Source organism: Cydia splendana, chromosome 14 (assembly GCF_910591565.1).
Source record: "Cydia splendana chromosome 14, ilCydSple1.2, whole genome shotgun sequence".
Lineage (NCBI taxonomy): Eukaryota > Metazoa > Arthropoda > Insecta > Lepidoptera > Tortricidae > Cydia > Cydia splendana.
Window position 1 is genome coordinate 11,087,164 of NC_085973.1, and position 20,966 is coordinate 11,108,129.

Genomic DNA, 20,966 nt, shown 5'->3' on the forward strand with positions numbered 1-20,966 from the left:
GCGCGTGCGACGCGTCGTGGCTGTAACCGAAATTCCCAAGTCTTTGTTGGGTCTTTAAGATTAAAAAAAAATGTGTGCGTTAAGACAATAATAATAATAACTGTGTTGTCGAGTTTTGAGTGGACAAATGGAGTACGGTTTTGCTACTTGCGAGAGGAAATTACTTATTGCTTTTTAAATTTTATAATAATAACATTAAAATTGTGTTCAAATCGGATGCTTGTATGCATTTAGTAAGTAAAAAAAAACTAAAGTTTAAGTGGCGCTATTAAAAAAAAAATGCTTCTTTGTACGGAGCAATAAGTTGTTTAAAACCCCAAATTTACTTAGTACAATTAATATGTAAGTACTCGTAGTTGGTCTTATAGCTTTTCGTTCTGTTTTCTCATACATTTGAAATGGGTTTTGGCGACGACCTCTGCAAATGTTTTGATAACTTTGAGGTGATGGACAATAGCCAGAACACCGATGTTTGTATTAAATACCATTGTAGTCAAGTTAATAATACAATGCAGTGCTTTTAGTACTGTAGCGCAACACTAAATATTATGGTTTTCGGACGATTACCTATACATTATGAAATATGAAAAATATAGTACATACTTCTTCTTCCTCGCGTTATCCCGGAATTTTGCCACGGCTCATGAGAGCCTGGGGTCCGCTTGACAACTAATCGCATGGTTTGACGTAGTAGAAAAATATAGTACATACTATTGAATTAAAATTGAATTGCGTATGATAACTAAAGAAAAAAACAATGATTCCAACTAATTAACAAAAAACTATTTATGAAAATGAAACGGTAAATTAAACTTATTTATATTTCCGAACTTTGAACAAATAATAAATTAGCCAAAGGGCACTAAAACATATGAAATAGTTTATAACTACCCATAGCACTAGTATTACCAGTATTTTCACAATTATGAAATTGTAATCGTTAACGATCAAAATTGAGTAGATATCTGCAGGATTTGAACTAACATTTGTTCTTAAATACAAAAGTAATATTATTCTAATGAGCATGTACCATTCACAGGATATATATTATCCAAGAAATTTTAAAAGAACATTGTCCTCTTCACGTTCAATGTCATATTACATGGGTGAAGATTAGTACGCTGTAATTTGCCAAGACTACGAGTTCAACGGCCCCTAGTCTCGCACTTTTGTTGCGTGACATTTGCGTTTTGCCGTGTCTGCGTCTGGGCTTATTTCCGAATCCCTTTATATAGGATAATATTATAATTAAACCCCAGCACTACCAAATCCGCTAATTAAAACTTGCGGTTATAGAAACAACCGCGGACCGTGCGTTATTAATTAACATTCGTTACTCGGTTTCGCGTTAAAATAATAACAATTAAATATCGCACTCCAAAAATACCAGTTGGCGGTTTCCGAAGCCTGAAATCAGATAATTAGTGGCAAGTGGTCGGCCGTGCGACCCCGCAGCGACCCTTCTCACGTCGCTTTTCTACACCTGTCTTTTTTACACCGGCCCGCCCGTAAAATTTTGACATCGGCTTTTTTTAAAAACGTCAAAACATTTCACCCCTTTGACAACACGCAAAATCGAACGCGAATATAAAAACATGTGTATTTAAAACTGCGCGTGCTGCGTTAACATATTGCAGATTGAAATCGGATCGCAGCTACACCCACTGTTTACATCTGTGACGCATTTCGTCATTCGATTTTTATTTCTCTGAAAGCGCATCATTTCAATGTAGGATACTGAATAATAAATAGTTTTACAAAGTAAAGTGACTAAAAGTGTACCGTAGAAATGGAGTGCGGCCAGTTTAGAAATGGATTGAGGTGGAGCGCGTATTCTACAGCGTCTACTGAGTCTAACCGTCAATCTGTAGTGATCGAAGAAAGCTCAAGTGACGGACAGTGCGCTGTCAACGATGATTACTTGATAACGTTCCCCGACGACGACAGCGACGTCGAGGCCCCCGAGGACAATGAAGACGAACTTCTTAATCGCAGCTACGAGAACCCTCTTTTCATCCCCGCAAACCAAGTTTTAAAAGACGCGATAAGTGACGACACTCAACTAATGAAGAGTGAGGCAAAAAAGTTTGAGGATTATAAGTTTTGTGAGGCGGTTAACGACTTCGATATCGAGTTGGAGGCCGGGGAGGCGGTGCCGATAGTATACCTGTCCTCTACGAGGGCGGCCAAGCTGCAGCGAGCTCTCAAACTCGCCGGATACAAAAAGGTACCCATCTCCCAGTTTTCTTTTACAGTATTAATTTCCTTAGCGTTTTTGCGAACTTATTTATTGAAAGTTCCCGGCAGAACAAAGGGAATCTGCTGAGATGATTGCTTTTCTTTCATTATCCTTCGTCCATTACCGTGTGCTTTTTCGTTTTTCAATTTAGAATTTCGCTGTTCGTCGAGAGAGCGTTAGTTTGCGTATCTTCATGAAAACTTTAGAAGAACGTTTTAGTAATCATTAATTGTATTTTTTTTTGTAACTATCCCCAGTAAGTAGATTAAATGTGTCACCCCTATCACTAACTGTATCTATTAAAATTATCGTGTCTCATTTGACTACTTCTGCTATCTACATACATTTTGAATTAACGCTGTGATGCTTCATAATCCGGCATGTATTCTAACTTAACTCGGTAATTACTGCCACTAATGCCAGATGAGAATACTTTCAAAGCTCTATGCAATGCATAGTATGCATTAAGCCGAATGCACTGGCCGCATGAAATTACAATCCAGTTGGCTGGTCATTAAACGATTTCAGTTCAATGTTTGAATTTCATGAGTTTTCAGTCAGTTGCGTCTAAATATTACAGGATATAACATGGAATACTAAATAGCCCCATTTGCGTGAGTAAATGTTAATGCTTTTTTTAGTAGGTCATCGCATACAACGGCATTAATAAATGAGTATTATGTATGTCTTTCTACTTCTAACCTAAGCATTACAACCCAAACAGCTAGTCGATATTTCATTTATCGTATGACATTTTCGTCTCAATTCTGAATGAGAGCATGACATCATTTAGATATAATTTTGATGTCAAAATCTCGTTCGGGTTGGCCTCCTAGTTGATAGTTCTATTAAAAATTCACAATGTTGTAATTGTAGAACGCACCGAAATATCTTTTATGTAGTGTTTGTATATAAAATACTGTTCGTTCGCTAGTTGTCTCTCGGAGCTATCCAATTAGCCGGTCTACGCGGCCAGGTCCTTTGTTCCTACGGGGTCCATTCTGGACTCGTAGATATTATGTCGCCGTGTGTATGTTGTAGTTTTGTAGCTGCAACGTTCCCCTCATTGTCTTTTTCTGACAGTGAGTCGTGACTTCGGGAGTAAATAAATAGAAGCTGTGTTTTAGATAAAAATTGACCGAATGGCCGCGTCCGAGTTACCCATTCAAAAATAAGAGGAGTATTCGAAAAAGTTCAATAAGTAAATAAATTTCACATGTTTGGAAATTTTCCTATGGCACATTCTATTATACCTATTATAGTTTTAACTTTATCTCTTCACCTCAGAGGCTTTATTCGTGGCGTGGTTTCTTTAAAGTCAACATTTAGTTGAGTTCCATCCATACCCATCCTGTCGTTCGTTTGTTGAAAAATTCATTAAGACTGTAATTTTTCACTTGTTCTGTATTTTACCCTCCTTTGCAGTCTTCCAACCACTGAAAAGGTCGTTTATATTAATGAGCCTGGCGGACGTATTAATGGCTAACGCTTTGTCTTTTAAATGCTAAAACTCGACATTTAGAAAATATAGGCAAATATACCCTTTAAATCCCAAATTAGGCTTGAAAACGAAAAAAGCGGCCAAGTGCGAGTCGGACTCGCCCATGAAGGGTTCCGTAGCAGCAAGTAACATAATAAAATTGCGGTTTACGATTTATGACGTATTAAAAAAACTACTTACTTAGATCTCGTTCAAACCAATTTTCGGTGGATGTTTGCATGGTACATCATATATATTTTTTAGTTTTATCATTCTCTTATTTTAGAAGTAACAGGGGGGGGACACACATTTTACCACTATGGAAGTGTCTCTCGCGCAAACTATTCAGTTTAGATAATAATGATATTAGAAACCTCAATATCATTTTTGAAGACCTATCCATAGATACCCCACACGTATGGGTATGATGAAAATTTTTTTTTGAGTTTCATAAGTATGGGGAACCCCCAATATTTATTGTTTTTTTTTTCTATTTTTGTGTGAAAATCTTAATGCGGTTCACAGAATACATCTACTTACCAAGTTTTAACAGTATAGTTCTTATAGTTTCGGATAAAAGTGGCTGTGACATACGGACGGACGGACAGACATACAAGACAGACAGACAGACACACAGACAGACAGACAGACAGACATGACGAATCCATGAGGGTTCCGTTTTTTGCCATTTGGCTACGGAACCCTAAAAAGTAGGTATGTCCTTGGTTAAATTGCTCTCAAAAACCGTACCGCCCTATTAAGGACCGCCACTACAACCTTGCGACCTCGACAGGATCGCTTGTCCAAATAGGGCTTCGCCTTCGTTCGACTCGATATATAATCTAGAATAATGCTTAAGTAGTTTCCTCAAACCATTAGTCGCATTTGTAAACTGCGCAATCCTTAGCCTGGGGTCGCACTGGTGAGACGTTTTTAAAGCGGAAGATTTTCTCGCACGGTTTATCTCAAGAATCGGCCCCCGTTTCGTAGTTATGACAAAAATGCGCTCACCTGCTCCTTGTTAGTCGCTGCTCTTGAAGCTTGACATTAAAAATACAACGAGTGTTTCACGCTCATGTTTTCACTTCACCTTAAACGGTGAAAATACGCAATTTTGATAGCAATATCAAAGAGAATTTAGACTAGAGGAATATTGTAGTAAATTATGCAGTCAGTACATTTAATGCCATCTTCTTCGAGAGTAGGCCCAAGGGTATGGCGCCATCGCTCGAAAAGATGGCACCATACCTTTGGCCTGTCCTCGAGTAGATGGCGATACTTTTTGACATTTAACAAATTTAATACATATCAGTGAAAAAATAAGGATCAAAGTCAAATGGCGTTCTAAAAGTGTTAATCATTTGTGTCGAAAGATGGCATAAATATACTGACTGCATAATTTACTTTGACAATATTCCTCTATTTCAAGTTCTCTTTGGCAATATGAAACAAAATGTGAACAATAAGCGGTTGCGGCTTAAGAGGTATGGCACTGTCCCTCTGCACCTTTGTTAGTAGTTATTGATGTAAATTAGAGGATGTTAAACGAGAGGGTGTTGATTAATGGTTACATATTTGTTTGGAGGGAAGGGAATCTAATGGTCTTGTACCTAAACTATATTTAAATAACCATTGAAACTGTAGTGGGTAAAATCATCTTCTATTTTGAAATGGAAATTTAACTGTGCTGTATTAAAATTGTATTTCGAAGTATATCCTTGGACTCTGGCTAGGATTTACGTAGTGTAGGTACTTTATACACCAGTTTTTCTCGATTTAGCGCAATATGGAAACCTGTGAATATTTAACAACTGCGTAAATTTCAAAAGCAATAAATATCTTTGTTTACCTTCGATTAAATATATTTCTCTCGTGGAATGGATTCCTCCTTTTGATCTCAAACGAAAGTAAACATTATGATGAAGGACTGAATGACCTAAAATAAGAAAATAAATAACTATCCACACATAGCCTGATATAGTAAATGTATTAAAATTATTAAATGATACATAATAGGGTAATTCGCCAGTAACTGGCCGGTTTTAGTAACTGGCCACCAAATGAATTCTATTCACCTATGAACAGAATTCATTTTACTATAAGGTTTCAATAACTGGCCAGCCTTCAATAATTAGCCGCCTTATACTAAAATGAATTCTGTTTATAGGTGAATAGAATTCATTTTTAGTTTAGGGCGGCCAGTTACTAAAACCGGCCAGTTACTTGCGAATAGGGTTTGCACAACGGATCCGAAATGTATGGGAAGATCCGCGGATCCGGATCCAGATCCGGATAATTTCATACATTTCGGATCCGGATTGCAAACCTTACTTGCGAATTACCCTACATAATAGATTAGGTATTGTAAATGATTAGACAACTATGCTGTTATAAAAATTGAAAGTATCACATTGCTGTACACAGTGGCTGCATTATGTTTCATTTCATTACAATCTAAGTTCCACATACCTACATCAACGATGCGTCTTAATCAAATGGCCCAGATCCTCTACGAGCCAATGCTGAATGCAGATAGTTTTGGTTTCGAAGTTGTTTGTCTCAGTCACTGCAGTACGTTTTATTAAGAGGAAAGGAGACGGCCGTTCCCCATACAAACGTAGTCCCCATTTTCCTCGCTGGATATTACCATTATGAAATAGTTATTTACGATACAAGTGCGGATAAGAGGAAATTCGAAACGAGTGGCGATAAATTAAAACACGACCGAAGGAAGTGTTTTAAATAGACACGAGTTGCGAATTACCTATTCGCACGTGTATCGTACAACGTTTTACAGTACATATGGCTGGCCCTTTAAACTTTTGACATACGCACGAAAAGTGCTATTTTACGCACTAGTGCGGGAAAATAGGACCATATGTACTGTAAAATATTTTTTTAATACAGTTGCTCAAAAAGTGCTACTTTACGTAGCTGTTTAGCGTATTTGGCTGAATGGAACTATCATTGCCACATTGGCTGTCGTTAACAGAAAAAATGAAAAATTAAAAAGTAAAACCGGCGCCCGCCATTTTCACTTGAAATTTAGTTGTATCAAAATAATTATCTTGAATTGCAAGTGTAAAAGTGTTTTTGTATTAAATGAGTTAATGTGATTAATTGAGGCAATGTAAATCAACGCTGAACGTAGTTTATAGAGATGAATAATATATAATATACAATATCATTCAAGTTCAAGGGAAAATTCGTAAATGTAAGTGTAATACTCATGTTACCAATATTTGTTTTACTGTGATTTTTTCGCAAATGTATTAAAAAACGTCGTTCAATGTACGTGTGAAAGTGTTATTATTTACTTGTCCCGTGTCTTTTCTCGGGACTCGTAAATAATAACATACTTTTCACACTTGCATTGAAATGTACTAGTACATAATTGGATGTATATTAACCAATGCTATGCCCACGTTTGACTTTTTAATGGCTCGACTATCGTGGTTCGACTGACGTCTGGCTTTGGAATAACTCGCATCTGAGCTTTACACCGAATATGCGTCTTAAGGCTCCGCCACACAGGCGCGTTTTGCGGGCGGCGCGTGTGCGGGGCGCGCCGTTTTTACATATAAAACGCTCACGCACCGCCCGGAAAATGCGCCTGTGTGGCGGAACCTTTAATCTTAATGAAATGGCCGAGATACCCAGGCTATGCGGAATGCAGATAACAAATTAGTAACTATGCGATGTGCATATTGTTGGATAATTGTTCTTGTATTAGACAGTTCATATTGGAATAGAGAGAAATGCCCCCTAGGTATATAGGTATTACAGTGCATTTGTAATATTACCTAGGGGGCATTTCTCTTGCATCTGGCAGCGTTGAATTCGCTCTCGCTAATATTACATATGTATGTGCACCAGCTGTAGTTTAAGGCCTGAACCGTTTCGGTATATAAACCCTGCCTGTTGTTTACCTCTGCCTGTATTTCTGTTTTCATTTGTACTGTTTTCTTTTAATGCGGTGTGCAATAAAAAGTTATTTGTATTGTATTGTAAAGCAGACTAAGGGTCTCCAGATATATCGACGCGCATTCGGCAAAATCCGATAGGAATAAGCTTTATGTCCGCGCAATAAGAGCGAAAAAGCCGTCGACGCGTCGGCAGGCGCCGGCCGATGCGAGCCGAGCCGAACGACGACTTTTTCGCTATTATTGTGCAGCTTTTTCCTATCCGATTTTGCAGATTCCGCGTCGACATATGTGGGGGAACCCTAAATAAAGTGTTAGTACGAGGACACTACTTAGTCGGTTCTGATATTCGGTTCGTTTATGATGAAGAGATGCGAATCGGGATTTTCGGAAGTTTTGTGGTCGCTTCCTGAAAATATGTCTCTATTGCGTACATGAAGCAACAATATGGTAACAGGTTTTTTTCTGTTTTTTGAGGATCTGTTATTGTATTTATGTATTATTGTAAGAAAATCCACTAGTATTGGTAAGACAAATCGAAATCAAATATTATTTATTTTCAGGCAACTAATGCCCATACTTACGTACTTTAAAAACTATCATGTTTACAATAAAAACTTAAAAAACAATTATATACCGACACAACAGTTTTCTGTTGCGTGTTACTATTTAACTGTTGTCTCGAGATCCTTCATTAGCATTCAGTATAGGTTGGTGCACACCAGATGCGTGCATGTAAACATGCTCGCCTACGTTGTAATGTATAAATTATAATAAAAGATGTCACACCGCTTGCATGGCATGTGGGTGTGATTCGGTAGGACTTATAAAGATCCATACAATACTTTGGGGGTTTAAGTTTTAATAATATTCGATTTTCAACGTTCGCTATAGGCCCTGGTCTACCAAAACGTACGACTCCATGGAAAAACACCCCTCAAAAGTCCAGGGCCGGACTCGGTAATCTCGGCCAATAACTTTGCTCGCAGCTTTGTTTAGGATAAGGCCGGGTACACACGTAAGTACACGTAATCTGTGTGTTAAGCCCCGTTTAACTGTACTTTACCGGATATTGACGGGCAAATGTGACTTGAGGGACACGTGTTGGCTTCGGGTAACCCTTTATTGGTTTGGTCAATATTGATTACACATGTTTTAAGGTTTCCTAATCGTTATTTCAAATGTGTGCTAACCCCCGTTTAACTGTACTTTACCGGATATTGACGAACAAATGTTACTTGAGGGACACGTGTTGGCTTATGGTAACCCTTTATTGGTTTGGTGAATATTGACTACACATGTTTTAAGGTAATCGTTATTTCAAATCAAGCATCCTACGGGCCAAATGTGTGTGTTACACAAGAGGCACAACGTTGAAATAATTAATTATATATTCTCGTTATTCTGCCGCCCGCAAACTAAAGTCCGTTAAAGTCTGGTATGGTATTCCACGTGTCCAATATTTGATCAAATTTGTATTTGCGTCTCACAATTTGCTTAATGAGAGAGTGAGACGCAATGCACATTTGATCAAATATTGGACAAGTGGAATTTACCATTATACCACACTTAGTTTAGCACGCAGGAGAGCATTATTCTAACGTTGTTACGTTGATCTTGATTTGATAAGTTTGACATCAAAACAAGATCAGATGTTCAAAGTTCTAAAATGCAAATACATATTATATTATGAAATTTGTATTTTATTTTATCTTATTAATATGAGCTTCATTGTAAATTTCTACAAGTTCTTCAATTTAAAGCTTGTAATGGAATTTTGTTTCTATTTATTATTATATCGATGTGAGTCATTTAAACCAACCATTCTCAAAGTCTACTCCGCGGACCCCTAGGGCTCCGCAAAGCCTCTATTGGGGCTCCGCGATATTACTTGTAATAATAAGAAAAAAAAACCAGCTTTTCTATAGGCTTCTGGTCCACAGTGACGAACGAAAAATTTCAATTTGGGGCTACGTCAGATATTTCGCTTTCCAAAAGGGTTCCGTCACCAAAAAAGTTTGACAGCTGCTGAATTTAAACTTAAACTGAATATGGAAAGGTTAAAGGCTTCGTCACACGAGCGCGTTTTCCGGGCGGGGCGTGAGCGGGGCGCGCCGCTTTTACATATAAAACCGCTCACGCCCCGCCCGGAAAACGCGCCTGTGTGACGGAACCTTAAAGTTTGTTATGTTACGTAAGAGGGTAGCAAAGCAACCAGTGAGTATTGCTATCTAAGTTACTCGGAATTCCCCATCGGATTCAACACATATTGAGGAAGGTCTCAGTTGTACGGAATTGTATTACACTTTTATATTGCCACTGTTCTTACAATACTGTGAGTGCTATTGCAGTATATTTTGTGTGAGGTTGCTTGTGATGGGAATACACAGTGTACTTACTGGTTTATGGAGTCATTGAAGATTATCGTCAAGATGTGAGTTAGAGAAATGAGTGCAGGATAATTGTTACAACTTATTCACATTTTTCGGACGCCAAACGATACCAATGTTACATCCTTTTACCATCCTTTACCTCCTGCTTCGTAGGCATCTAGGCATCCTAGCCTAGTCGGCAGTGACCCTGCCCCTGCCTACGAAGCAGGAGGTCCCGGGTTCGAATCCCGGTGAGGGCATTTATTTGTGTGTTTATCACAAATATTTGTTCCTGAGTTATGGATGTTTTCTATGTATATAAGTATTTATGCATGTGTATATTATATATATCGTCGTCTAGTACCGACAACACAAGCCTTATTGAGTTTACCGTGGGACTAGGTCGATCTGTATAAAATTGTCCTTATAGTATTTATTTATTTATTGTTTTCTTAAATGCCTAGAAAGTATGTGGATGCCAGTGGCGACTAACCAGTCATATACTTACTACTCGGTGTTAAGAATAGGAGTCTTCCATATCACTTTATCTTGAAACTGACCTTAATAGTTGTTGTCTTAACAGACTGTAACATGACAAGTCGTTCATTTCAGTTATTCCAGTGTCACCATTCGAGAGCGACAGCATAGGCGACAGATGGGAAATTGATACTCCGTAAAAATGGGGAACGAAGGCAGTTTGTACCGTGCCACAATTCTATTTTCAAATCTATCCGTCACAGGGACCGTCAACTGTGTCAGACTAGTAACGAGTGTGCCATCTTTGTAATTGGGAATATGTTCTAAAGTTTCAAAGTAAATGGCGGGCGGTGATTTACGGAAAACGCGCAATATTTTCGTTTCGAATGGAAAGTAAATATTTTTTAAACTGATCTGTTCAATTTGCGTTATTCGGTGTACGTGACATAGAAATTAGTGATGTACCGACTATTGATTTGGCCGACTAGCCGACTAGCCGACTAATCGGCGCTCGAATGGCCGATTAGTCGGCCGACTAGTCGGCTAGTCGGCCAGATCATTAGTTTCGTATAAGTTCAGGTGAAAAACAATAGTTTTGCTCCTTTGGTTGCGCTATTCATCATAATTTAGCTTGGATAAAAGGTGTTCTCTACAGGTTCAAAGACCTATCACAAGAATCCTCGTTCAATTTGTGTCTTTAGTTCTTTTATTTTGTGATCCTGAGCAGACCGTCAGTACAGCTTGTAGGAGGTAATTCCAAGGCTCTATTTCCCGTACGTGGTCGCCAGTTAAATACCTATCCCCTGTGGTCAGCGTCTTTACGAGCAACGTGCCCTGATTAAGTCTCTAAATTTTGCAATAACATTAACAGTTCCTCATGGCTCCACCATTTAAGAAAAACTGAATAATAATAAAAGAAAATAACTATTGAACTTGCACATGAAATTACACGAGAATCAGTTGAGATCGACCTGTAGAGGAAAACACCAGCCCTCATATGATAACGATCAAACGGTCAATTATATGAACAAAATTCAAACATCAAGTACTTTTGGTTTTAAATGAACAAACGAATTAAAGACACTGTAACTTTACACTCTAGTTGTATATTTAATGTACAAAAATAGTTATATCTTCATTGATTAAGCCCTTGTCCTAATTTGACTGTTGTTGTAATTTTTTTAATTTTAGTTATCCCGTATTTTGTTTTTCTTTGATGAGCTAATAAGTGGTGGCAACTGTATTGGTTTATGAAGTTTGTATAGACATTAGTTAGAAGAAACATGTACCGTTTGTGCCCAAATAAACATTAAAACATTAAAAGTTTTCGTATGCACCCTGAATAGGTATTTTAGTAAAATAAACATAAAACATATGGTAAATATTGACTGTTGATTTCTTGTTTTTCTGTTTTTCTTTCACTAATAAAGTGCCGACTAATCGGCCATTTTTGCCGACTAGTCGCCGACTAATCGCCGACTACAAATGTGGCCGGATAGTCGGCTTTCCCGACTAGTCGGCGACTAGTCGGTACATCCCTAATAGAAATGTTTTTTCGGTAATTTTCGGCTGTGAATGAATATTTAGGTCTTATTGTTATAACTACAATGTGAGTACAGAATGCTTGAAATTTTAATGCAAACATCGATATTCGATAATATACCTGTAAGAAATTTTAATGTACCTATATTAACCACCCACTATGTGATTTTTTAGTCAAACGTGTTATTTGACAATGAAAGTTATTTGGCATAAGTAGTCTACCTCATATGCATATATTTAAAAAAACATACAAATTACTTATTATTGGTAAACTGTTTGCATTGCTTTCATACATAATATAAGTACTATGGTTATGATAACAAGCCAAACTACTAGAATATTCAATTTTCATAAACAGATTGAGTAATCCCACCCAACTATTAACACATTCATTGCCAGTAAGTGCTACGGGTTACGCTCGTAGCGCGTAGCCACAGATTTGCCGTATGTAGCGCGTAGTCGCTACGAACAGTGAACTCCCCTAGGGAGTCGCTGGCAATGAATGTGTTAAAGCAGTGGTCGTCGGCAATTAGTTTTGGTATTATAATCTAAATTGTCTGCTACATATTTTACCGGAAAGGTCAGGGATTGTTAGTTGGGTAGGCACTACGAGTTCGACGGTAGGCAGCTGGACCTTTTTCGTCATATAACTACATACTGGAGAATATGATTTATTTTCTTTTCCCAAAAAAAGTCCAGAGAATCGATACAAATAATCTATTACAGGTAAGTATCTGTACTAGAACAGTGCTCAAAATTATCTAAACATGCAACGTAACGCAAATCTCAAAATATAAAAGCTATACAAACTCCGATTGCGATTAAGTATGAACCACTGTAGACACAGTTAATCATAATATTCTATTTGCGAGTTCCTATAATTGGCTCTGTAATGCTATCTAAAAAGTCTACTGTAACATTCATAGCTGTTGGAATTCCTTGTATAAATAAATAAATAAATAATCACAATCCTTATAATAACGGGATAAGGTTAAAAGTGGTCAGTTAAATGAAAGAGGCTAACAACTTCGGCAATCAATCCTGGTTTTATAAGTTGGTTTAAATCACAGACAAGACATCCTCCAGACTCAGCATAGTAGCGCTACCCCCTCTGCCACAAATATACGGTAGTTTTACTCCATTTTCGAGTCAAAGTGTCTTTGTGTGACGTCCGTGTCTTTGAACGGACCAATCACGGCACGGGACTCGCTCACCTCGTCCCCCGCACCCCAGTATTTTTGGCAGCATCGGTTTCATGAAATAATTGCTCTAAACTCCGTCTAGAGGATTCCTAGTCTATGGCTTAAGTGTTTCAACTTTGCGTAGCTACACCAAATTGTCATTTTCAGCTGTTACCTGTCACGTCTGTAGAACGGGCAGGACTCCTGAATTTGGGGTTTAATGATTTTCCGGGTGCAAGTACCGAGCGATTGGTTCAAGGGGCAGACGGGGGCGGCCGCGGTCGGGCACCTAGCGACCGTTATTAGCGCAAGTTATAAGAGACTGAGATTAATGCTGAAGCCCTATTTCATATGGCATGTTTCATCATATCACGTAGTGTTACAATTTATTTATTACAACTTTCTGTGACTTAGTGCACGTCAAACTTAGAGGATATAACCAACGGAGACGCCATGTACAAAATAGTCTGGTACTTAAATATGGCAATCACATTTATTCTAGCCAACCACAAATCAAAACCTGCCAAGATAAATACACCTTGACTGGATAAAAAAACCAATAACGATGGGAATGGAAGACCACTTCATACCTATGCCGATAGTGATACTGAGCCAAAGAATTATTTTTTTGTTTGATTAACAAATATTATCATAAAACTACTTTTCTCTTAATCCTGCTTTATTACCTTCCCAATTCATTGGTACAGTCACATGCAAATAATATGGTACTTACACAACACAGGCCGGAAAAATATCTGACACGATCTGATTTGTAGAGCCATAAGAGCGTGTCACATATTTTAGCGGCCTTCGAAAACGTAACATATTATTGCAGGTGACTGTACTTAATGTCAACAACCCTTAAATCGCAGTCCGCTCGTGCATGTACCATTTAAATCAATGGGCAAGCGACTGAACCGTCGCTATTTGTGTCGGAATCCAATTGGACATAACTGCGATTTATTTGCGACTACGACGACGCCCGATTTAGTCATTCCCTATTTAGTCGCGCTACCTCGTTGCGTAACGCCTAAGGAGTTGAGTTACATTAGGCAATTGATGCTATGCTATATTAGTCTTTGGCGAGATGATCTCCAGATATACCTAGTCTGTATCTTTAGGTATTTAAATAAAAGTAAAAAAATCTATACTCAACTGTCTTATGGAGCCATTTGAGGTTAGATTTTGTTTACTTGAATTGATGAAAACATTACATGATCAAATAATGTAGGTTAAAGTCAGCAGGTCGTTCAGTGACAGATCCAGGCGCTTTTATATTTGGTTAGTTAACCAATAAATGTTATAACTACCCGAAAATGTACAAATTGTGTATTTACTTTTATTTAAATACCTAAAGGTACAGAGTATATAGGTAGGTATACAATTTCATAGCTTGCTCCTATGGTTTGATGATTACAGATTTAGTGCATAATTATTTTCCATCGTATTTTCACGGAAACGTACGAACCTGTCTTGCTATTTCAGTCAGTCTTGGTACAAAAAGTACTGACGTTGACTGAAGTAGCATGACAAATACGAACGTTTCCAAGAAAAAACGATGGAAAAGTATTATGCACTGCATCTGTACAGATTTCTGATCGCCAAAGAAATGAAGTTCTTTTTACTTATTTTACTTACCTGTGGAAAATAAATATATTGTCTAATGAAGCATTAAGTACGTTTTTGTTATATTATCATATAATGATGAGTTTCAGTCAATACTAATTTGAAATCCTTTTTAAAGCCCGTATGTAACTGCCGATGTTTTCCAATAGATGTAGAATCATACCATAGTAAACGACTTTAAGTTAAATAAGATTTGTTATCTCTTTTTAAAATTCATAATACCTTGCACGTAGACAATTTCTATCATTCCAAATCTGAGCTGACAGTAGCCACGAGAACTTCTATGTAAAACATTCTAACGTTATTTTTCTTCAAGACGTTAAGAAAATGCGACACGTTACAGAAACTTTAGAAAATATTTCACTTAAATTACAGTCGCACGGCGTCTGCGAGATTGCAAACGTACACAGATCACTTACAAGGCCACCCCACACTAGGATATTTTGGGCGTCGGCGTCTATTCAGCGGCGGCAGCAAATGGCGTCGCTGTGCAGTTGCGCCAACGTTGCGTCGAGCAGCAGCCATAGAGTTGACTAGTCGCCGACGCTCCGGAGACGCCAGTGTAGGGTGGCCCACAGACTTACACAATACACAGTGGATATAGCTGTCACCGCCTCGAGCATTGGCGTTTTTGCATTAATGAGATAAGTAATAATCATCAAACATCTATACATCTTCATTCTAGTTGACCGATGAGCGTAATTAAAAAAAAACAACGGGTTGCACTCCGGGAGTGCCGGCAGAAGTGAAAACTCAATGACATTGTAACAGTTTTTCGATCAGGTCACGTGTCCGTCTTACGTCTTACGGTCACGTGACCTGTCGCGAGTTTAACATTTCTTCCCCATCACAAAAAGTGCACAGCGCCGCTAAAGAAGTTTTCACTTCAAAAACACAATAGACTTCAGCTGTTGTATTTTAAATTGGTATTAAGTGCAACTGAGTCATTCATATAAGTGCCTGTCTGTGCTACTTGTAGGGGTAAAATTAAGTGTACATAGATAAATATGCTTCTTAATTCGGAGTCTATTTGAGGTAGTTAATGTCGAGATTGCAAGCTGAGACTGCAATTGCTTTGCACGTTGTTTGTGACATTGTTTCGGATTTATCTAAACAAAAGTTAGTCTAGCCGGGTCACTAAAGTCAGCTTTAAGGATGACTCACGCTAGACCGGGCCGGGGCCGGGCCGGAGCTTCTCTTCGTTTTCTATGGAAAGCACCACGTGATCACCGATCAGCCGTCATAGAAAGTGACAGGTGGGCATGGCCCGGTCTAGCGTGTGTCATCCTTTATGTTTCAATCCCTTCGCTTCAAATGTTAAGCAAATATCATGTCGCTTTGAGGTGTGTTTGCTCGGACTTGTACCTACTTGGCTTATAAGCACCCGTTGTCCAAACTGGAGCGGCGGGTCAAATGTAAAGTTCGCATTGGGGCCGTATCCAGATTCTGTTATGGTAATCCAGACATACTACATATTATTAATAAATGCGGAAGTAACTCTGTCTGGCTGTATGTCTGTCTGTCTTTCTGTCTGTTACCTTAAGACGTAAGCGTGAAGAGATAACAGACCAGACATATAGATTTACTGAAAAGACGAAATTTCGTATGGGAAGAACATATATAAGATAGATTTTTTTTCAATAATCTTATGACTGAATGATTATTCATTCCATGCAAAAGCGAAATAGTGTATTGATATAACACGGTTACATAAGGCAGGGATACACTTATCCCACGTACGCAACGTATGCAATGCATTATGAAATGTGAACCTTGAGTATGCTTAACATACTTGTCATATGCAACGCAACGCATGCCAAGTATATTTCTAAGCATATAAATTATAGGGTTCAGATTGTCCCTGCCTTTACGCTTATTGGTGCACTGCAAGATGTTTCAATGTCGTATCATAACGAAATCAAAACTATAACGCAAAGGACAACGTAGTGTGTGAATGCATCTTCTTGCAATAGACGTATGTAAATTATACAATAATATTCAATTTTATTACCAGTAAAATAAAATACGTGGTCCTTTTGATGTTCAAGTTGAGTTTTGTAAACATTTATGAAATTCAGAAACATCGCTTATAAGAACTTTTTGTTTATAGAATTCTTATAAACATAGACATAAACAAATTGTAGTAATCAATTTAAATTAGCGGAACAATCGTTTTGAAAAAATATGTATGGATATATAAAATTTAAATGTTTGTTTAAACATGTAATTTACACTAATTGCAACAAAACCAACAACTTCATAGCACAGCTAAAACAAATGTCACTGAATGTTACAACAATGCAAACGTTACACGAGTGGTAGCCTAATTAGTCCGTTAGGGAAGCATTCTCAGACGAGTACTAGACGACCGCGGCTCCGACACAAGTTGACACTTTTGACATAGTTGTCAGCTGTTGAGAGCGGAACGCCGTGGAATTCATTTCTAAGTAAAATAATATTAGAAACAAGCTTTTCCTTTTTAAAAAACTATGTTTAAAGGTCAGCGGAGGCGTAGCCAAAATGACAATAGTACCTAAACGTCCTAAACTCCAAAGGAAAATTAACATATCGGAAAATCACGCCCAACTAGCAAAATAGTCGTATAAGAATTGATTTACTCAGCCTGTAATCGTATAACAGCCGAGTTACGGTTGTTGAAGCACCAATATATCGTATAATAGCGGTTAACTCGACTATTTAGCAATTTTCGCTAATTAGTGCTATAATCATGTCGTATAAACGTTTATAGCACTATCTTTTAGCACTTTTATTCCACCTTTTAATAAATGCTGAGTTAGCGCTACTAAATCACTTTTATTCAGCATAATTGTTCTATTAAAATCATATAACAGCTATAGATTAGCTAATTGTCTGAATAAGGCGCTTTAATACAACTGTTACTCAACTCTCTTCTCTGTTGCTATAAAAGCCTATTAAAAGCAATCAAATAACCATTTGGCAACAATGCTGCTGTAACAGCGCGCTTATATCATAATTCGGGTAATGGAGTTCAAACCGCTGTTATAGGAGCTGAAGTGTATTTACAGGTTTTATTCAAAATGTATTCAGCTTAGAGTACTTTTAAAGAGTTTTGAACTACATTAACAGCACAAGTCAGCCATGTTGACGTTTCAATATAGTCCGGTGGCCAACTGCATGAAACCCTACCTGACAAAAAAATAGAATAATCCTACTCTGTAGGGGTAGCTGACTTTTAGTAGCATCAACTGTTCTTGGTCGGCCGCGGCTTAATTTGGAAAATTTTGCGCTAATGGCAAAATAGTGGCACAAAAATTCATAAAAAAAACCCCATCGTATAATAGAATGAAACTTGCATGGTAGGATAGCTGCCTTTGAGGACAGCAAAACAAAACTGGTCAGCTACATCCTGTGTTGGCAGGTTCTTGTGTCCGACCGAATTTGTGGTACCACGTGACAGCTACAATTTACCTCATCGAAAAATAGAATCAAAACAACTGATTGTAATACCTACATTAAATTTGTTGACATATGTCTTGGTCGGCCTCACCTTAGCCTGACAGCGTTTTCAGTCCGTCCGCATTAAAAAAAAACCGGGCAAGTGCGAGTCGGACTCGCGCACGAAGGGTTCCGTACCATAATGCGAAAAAAAAAAACAAAAAAAAAAGCAAAAAAAACGGTCACCCATCCAAGTACTGACCACTCCCGACGTTGCTTAACTTTGGTCAAAAATCACGTTTGTTGTATGGGAGCCCCATTTAAATCTTTATTTTATTCTGTTTTTAGTATTTGTTGTTATAGCGGCAACAGAAATACATCATCTGTGAAAATTTCAACTGTCTAGCTATCACGGTTCGTGAGATACAGCCTGGTGACAGACGGACGGACGGACGGACCGACGGACGGACGGACGGACGGACGGACAGCGAAGTCTTAGTAATAGGGTCCCGTTTTACCCTTTGGGTACGGAACCCTAAAAAAGTCAATGGCAGCTATCCTACCATACAAGTGACATTCTATTTTTCGATGAGGTAAATTGTAGCTCACTTGGTACCACAAATTCGGTCGGACACAGGAACCTGCCAACACAGGATGTAGTTGACCACTTTTGTTTTTTTGATGAATATTTGTACCACTTTTTTGCCATTTGCGCAAAATTTGCCAAGTTAAGCCACGGCCGACCAAGAGCAGTTGAAGCTGCTAAAAGTCAGCTACCCCTACAGAGTAGGATTTTTCAATTTTTTTATCAGGTAGGGTTTCATGCAGTCGGCCATCGGACTATAAATCCATAAACATGGCGACATCATGTGCTATAAGTGTAGCAGTAAACGCAGTTACTCGACTTATAGTCGAATTAATGAGATATAACAGAAACTAGATCGTGTAAGCAAATTTTTACTTATTTTTATTAATATTTTTTTATTGAAATTTAAGAAAATAGGCGGCCCATGAATATATATGAACCAGTGCCTTTGGTTTTATCAATAAAGTATTTTTCGCGCTGGGTTTTACTGTATTACGTGTACTTACATACAGTAAAAACTTATGTACACAATCACGGTAAAAATAAATGTCATGGATGACAGCAGTAAAAAATACTTAAGTACCTTTTTGTTTTATTAGACACGTGAAGACGATTATTAGGCCTCAAACTTAATCAAATAATTGAAATATAATCGCTTACCTGAGATCGTTTTTAGCACTTATTAGTTGAATAAAAGCATTTACTGCACTCTTAAGGCTTGGCCACACACAGAGCGCGACGCAGCGCCGCGTCCGCGCCGCGTGATGCCGACGCGAAGCCTGGTCAAACAGGGCGCGCGCCGATCGCGCCGGCCTCACGCTCTCAACACGCCCTCAAGGCGCGCGTGAACGCGGCGCGGCCGCGCGGGAACGCGGCGCACCGCTCGCTGCCTACGTCCGATCCTACTGACGTGACCTTGCGCGACGCGGCGGGCCGCCGCGTTCGCTCGGCGCAGCGCTGCGCACGCGCCGCGCGGACGCAATGGGCCGCGCGGCGCGGGGCGCGACAGAAGCGGGGCGTGATACCGGCGGGACGCAGTCTGTTTGACGTCGGTAACCTGTTAGCATGTGCCGCGGTCGCGCGGCGTGGACGCGGCGCTGCGTCGCGCTCTGTATGTGGCCAAGCCTTTACACATTTAAAATGCCGAGTAAAAGCAATCCGGCTACCTTTACGAAACATTTTTGCTGAGAAAAAGCAGTGCGGCTGCTTTTATAGAACACTTTTACTGAGTAATAGTAAATTGCTAATGTTTATAGAACAAATAGTCGAGTAAAAGCACTATCGTTAGTATCGTTGCTATTAAAACACTAGAAGTGCTTTTATCCACTTTTACTCAACTCTTACAGCATCGATTTGCTTCTTATACAGCGCTTACTCGATTTTTATAACACTTTTAGTCTGTATAAGTGCGCCTTTTCGCGTTGAGTAAACGCTTACAGGACTTCTACTCGACTGTTTTTACACCGTTTATAGCACCAAAAAGCGAAAATAAAAACGTGCTCTCAACTTTTATAGCACATAGATTTGCTAGTTGGGCGTAGTCAAATTCATTTCAATTTCTACTGTATTATTTATTATTTAATTGGAATCGAATCGAAGTCGATCGTTACCTCGGCAACGCCCTCGGTTGTTTGTAATTTTGCTATCCTAACCCCTTAAGGCTTAAGGTATACTAGTAAATAGTGTATATTTGAAAGCTTATCATAACATACATTTTGCGGTATTTTTACTGATTGAACTGATGCCTGAGGTAAGTTTAGCTATTCAGATAAGTCTAAGGCTTAATGACTTGTCGGTTCAGGGATCGATATGACGGCGGCAGATCGTAAAATCGGCCATATCGAGATATTCCTAGGCATATCATGAAACGCCGCCGTTTAATGATCAGACTAGCGACTATCAATCGTCCAAACCACAACGTTTGACGATTTGCCTGGCGACGTTAAGGCATATCAAATAAGTAGGTAGGGTGTGATATTCCTAGGCTGATCATGAAACGCCGCGATTTCATGATCTGCCTAGCGATCACCAGCCATATCGTGCAATCCTCAATATCATGAAACGCCGGCAACAAAACGTAGTATTTCTTCCGGGTTGGTGCTGTAAGGGGGTATCTTATTATC

At 38.7% G+C, this 20,966-nt stretch overlaps 1 protein-coding gene across 4 annotated transcripts in view; it reads left to right on the forward strand.

Moving 5' to 3' along the window:
* Positions 1-20,966, forward strand: part of LOC134796685 (apoptosis-stimulating of p53 protein 2) — a 288,939-nt gene that overhangs the window by 112,495 nt on the left and 155,478 nt on the right. The window contains exon 1 of one of the 4 annotated variants that reach the window (XM_063768845.1): positions 1,775-2,227. The exons of the other annotated variants lie outside the window; for them this stretch is intronic. Within the exon in view, the coding sequence (XP_063624915.1) occupies positions 1,790-2,227 (438 nt within the window). The 5' untranslated portion in view covers positions 1,775-1,789. Of the gene's footprint in view, positions 1-1,774; positions 2,228-20,966 lie in introns of those variants that run through there. 4 annotated transcript variants of the gene reach the window in all.